The sequence below is a fragment of the Botryllus schlosseri genome, chromosome 2 (genome assembly GCF_051294905.1).
Source record: "Botryllus schlosseri isolate E-star chromosome 2, Bs_hap1, whole genome shotgun sequence".
In the NCBI taxonomy this organism is placed as follows: Eukaryota; Metazoa; Chordata; class Ascidiacea; order Stolidobranchia; family Styelidae; genus Botryllus; species Botryllus schlosseri.
This window is the reverse complement of record NC_137237.1, coordinates 25,579,081-25,583,246: the sequence shown is the minus strand read 5'-3', so window position 1 is coordinate 25,583,246 and position 4,166 is coordinate 25,579,081. Positions and strand designations below refer to the sequence as shown.

The 4,166-nt window shown below is 42.0% G+C and overlaps 1 protein-coding gene across 1 annotated transcript; it reads right to left on the bottom strand.

Moving 5' to 3' along the window:
- Positions 1-539: 539 nt before the first annotated feature.
- LOC145434316 (histone-lysine N-methyltransferase KMT5B-like) lies at positions 540-3,281 on the bottom strand. Its single transcript, XM_080311684.1, has 5 exons — positions 2,786-3,281; positions 2,576-2,726; positions 2,226-2,517; positions 1,566-1,722; positions 540-1,501 (listed from the first exon to the last, which is right to left on the bottom strand). Exons 1-5 carry the CDS (start codon positions 2,947-2,949, stop codon positions 733-735), a joined length of 1,533 nt encoding a protein of 510 aa, XP_080167810.1. The 5' UTR covers positions 2,950-3,281; the 3' UTR covers positions 540-732.
- Positions 3,282-4,166: the final 885 nt, after the last annotated feature.

Here is a 4,166-nt window from a genome sequence, read left to right as displayed (position 1 = left end):
CACTCCCAATGCCAGCAATACTGCTAAAAACAAACACTCATAAATACCACTATGTTTGCAGACGAACGTGCAACAGCTATCTCATGGTGCCCCACCACTAACAGACAGCACAGTAAAAAGCTATATATGTCCGGGACCTCAACCATATCAAGGCCTAATTCCGGGTAAACGTATCTGATATACTCGAGTTGCCATACTGTTATTTCTAATATTTGTCCCATCTTATTTTATGCACGAAGGCCATGGTTAGGTTGACCATGTTCACAAGCTTTGCAGTTACAATTTAACTAAGTGACTTTGGCTGTCCCTAGTTTTTGATACATGACAATGGTAACCCTGCATATTCTAGCAAAATTCGTTTTCGAGTCGTGTATTCTACTATCACGGTCGCTGCACAACCACTAACACACCATGTAGGCCAATTCTTACCAACTACAAATCATGTTTAGTAAAACTCGAGATCCTGATTTGTTACGCCCAGCCCTAGTGACAATAACATGATCTCACTAATTTCAGCAACCACAGAAAGGTCACACTGATTAAACGTCAAAAATTTTCCTACTATTTTTTACCGAGAAACATGTCATTTTCATAACTAATTCCATTCCGACATAATATGTAAGCCGCCTGACAACTTTGTCGCAAGAATAAGACAGTGGTCAGAGTTAATACGGCGTACGAGGGTAACATTACTCATTTTAAATGGCAGTCCCTTTTGTAAAGTGACAGACCTCAAAACCTCGGGCTCCGACGTCTTTGCGAACGACTCGGATCCTCCGCGTACACGCCATAGGGAGTTTTAATAATCTCGGCGTACGGCGGCGCGTGCTTGCAGTTCAAAGGCCGTCGGATGCTAATTTTCAACGGCATGATCACGGGCACGATCGGGTTATTCAACTTCCTCACCATGATATCGTTTGCCTGCTCGCGGGGCCTCGCGGAATACGAGGATAGTTTAACGGGCGCTGCGCATTTCCGTTTTCGCCTCGGCGGCATTGTCGATTCCTGCCCGATAGCGGGCGTGACCATGGCGGGCGCGTGCTTGCTATCGTCGAGAAAATTCGGAGCGTTGCCGATCACATAATTCCGCTCCGTATTTCGTTTCGTAAAGTCCATTTCAAAAATGCCCTTCCTTATCGCTTTGGAACTCTCTTCGGGCGAAGGCTCCCTCCTTCTCTTAGATTTATTACTCTCTTTCGGCGGCATTTTCGAGTTCTTATCACTAAAAGCGCTTGTCGTTGATAAAAACGAGCTGTTGGAATTGCAATCTGAGTCGTAACTGCCGCACTCGCTCGGCGATGGAATGTACTCGTAATCGCTCAACGGCGAGTGCTCGCCTTTCTCATAAGGATCAGAGTTACTCAAAGTCGAGGGCGACGTGTCTTTCGACCGTTTCAGTCTTTTTAATCGTTTCTCCGTTTCTCTCAAACCGTATTTACTGGAAAAAATCTTGCGTGGGCTGCCCTCAGAATCTTGCTCCTTGAAAGCGCCGGTTCTTCGCCTGAACAATAACAAGACTAGAAATATTTGGTACAAGACCGATCCAATCATATGGGTGACGTCACCTTTCGCAGGTCTCGCATTCGCAAAGGCAATTCTTTTCGCCAAAAAATGAATCGCCGTAGTAGCAGGTCAGCTCTTCTCCGCACGCAATGTCCCGCAGAGCCTTCACACACGCTGTGTCTCGGCCGGTGGGCACAAAGCAACAATTAGGTCGACAATCTGGAATATAAAGGGGTAAAAAATCACCCAAAAAAGAACAAGGCAACATATCATAATAACCAAAATACGCAAATATCTTCCTACACATTTTTGTCCGTAAATGAGGACTTGCGAACTGACTAGTGAGATATGCATGATAAAGGGGGGTGTCTGGTATTAGGGGCCCGGAGCGGAGGCCCCAACACACTTTGTTTATCACCAGACTGAGAATTCAATAATAGTTATCATATAGCATGCCATGGTCTGATTTGAACACATATATAGGTGTTTGGCAGAACTACCGTTGCTCAGTTTGAGATTATCAACTGAGATTTTCATTTTAAACAATGGACGTACCATGCTCAACAAATCAATTCCAAAAACAGATGTTGGGCACAGGACAATATGTTATGGGTACTGACTGACATATTAAAGTAAGGATGCATGAAAAAACAAAAAGCTCCATGTCTTGTTGGCCAAATTTCTGCTAAACAAACCAGTAGGTATATCTCAAAAGTTCTTACCGTGGTTAATGAAGGACGCCGGGCCTAGCCAGAGCTGAGCGCAATTTTTCCTAGTAGAGAACATGACGCTGAAATCATTTTCACCGGGACGTAACAATTGTCCCTCCTCTTCTTTTGTCAACTCCGCGATGCAGCCGATGAGAAGCGGAACCTTATCATGTTTCAGCCACTCCTGAGTGGCTACAATTTTAGCGCCCACTCCTTCCATGGAGTACCGTGTACATTTTCTGATATTGTATCCGCACACCGGGTCAAACATCGCCAGATATCTCATGAGGTGGGTTTCAAATGCCTGTAACACAGTGCTCGTAAAATCCAACAGCAGAAATTATGGCATATATTCTGCTCACCAATTTCTGTTGCATATTCTTATTAAGAAATGCCAATTGGATTGAATCCATACTCGTGAGACACCTAATTGCATAGTCATAATCGACAGTTCGTTGAAACTGGGTGACGATCCGAAGAAGGTCGTGGGATCGTCCATTGGCAGGCCGAAACCTTCAATGAAGTTGGCATTTTATCGTGCACCTCAGATCTATGCAATCTTCAATACATACTTCACATTCATCTTGTGCGTACGAAATCCCAAATAGGGGTCGAGAATCAACGAAGAGGCATGATCATCAAAATCACAGAGTTCTTTTGGTGTCATCATAACAGCTGACCGAGGCAAACTACTACGAGGCTTTGTAGTACCTATTGGCCATGAAGATGCTACCATTTCAACGAAAGATTTTACTCTTATTAAGAACGTTATTCTGAAAATTTCACACAATTCATTGAGATATCATCAAAGAATTTGTAGAAAATTCGCCAATCCGATCATGCACTTTACCACAATACGTCATCCTATCAATCATGCAAAAGAATACTGATACGACGACGCTCAGGGCGGAGCTATAGATCGGTCATCATTGTGAGGTAAGGGTTCAATGAAAGACGAAGACAATACGCATGGTAGCATATAAAAGGGTGTTTAGAGAAAAGCAGACTACACTAGTTCATTAACACGAGATGAGTTTGCGGCTTTACATATATTCATCACATCAGTTCAATTTCTGTCAGTTACATATACATATATATTGCCATTAATTTCGTGTACTAGGCCAATATGTGTTCGGAACAATTAAATCTGGAGCAACAAGATCAATATAGCCAACTGTAGGTACCATAACATCTTTGAGTTACGGTGCTAACTGTTACAATTAAATATAAAACAAAGCAGGACCTTTACAGAGTTCATGCGATTTAATCAAGATTTGTGATAGAATTTCTGTTAGTATTTGTTTAGTGTATTAAGAACAGATAATACTAGTGACCAATGATGAATCGGATACAGGCAAAATAAGACCAGTGACACAGAAGTAATATAGCAATTCACAGAGGTTAGCTGTACAGACTAACTCGGGCATGACTATCACATTGAACAGCTTTTTACTAATGTATGGATAACTCTTCAGTGCATAAGGCAATGAAATGACATTCTATTTGAGCAAAGTCTGGCATTTTGGAATATCGTAGCATTTTTGTGCCGAATCATTTCCAGATTCAAGAACATAAATTCAGAGCAGTTAGCACCACACACCAGGTATATTTTACATTCAGATTTAATTGGTCAAGCTTATGTCATTCAAACCTAGTTTCAATTTCAACCGGTGAGGTGAATAGGCGACTATGATAGGATATTATTGGTCAAAAGTTCGATTAACAGTCATTACATAACAAGGTACAGAACAGACCTATACTCAACTAACATCCACCCGAATGGCGATTTCAATACAGGGTATTGCATTTATTTGGGTGTTTCGTGTCCCGTTCAACGCCCTACGAATCCTAGAACACTTGTTTACATATATGACGTCACATTTCCAAGAACCCAAATGATGGATCCTCTCATTAGAATATGTAGAAACGATAGCAAGTATGAATATAGTACGG

What these genes read in the sequence shown, in the direction of transcription:
- LOC145434316 (XM_080311684.1), bottom strand. Translation starts at nt 2,949, where the DNA reads ATGGTAGCATCTTCATGGCCAATAGGTACTACAAAGCCTCGTAGTAGT. An exon ending in GGCGTCCTTCATTAACCACG is followed by an intron (nt 1,723 to 2,225) that starts GTAAGAACTTTT and finishes TTTATATTCCAG; the next exon opens with ATTGTCGACCTAATTGTTGC. An exon ending in GAATGCGAGACCTGCGAAAG is followed by an intron (nt 1,502 to 1,565) that starts GTGACGTCACCC and finishes GTTATTGTTCAG; the next exon opens with GCGAAGAACCGGCGCTTTCA.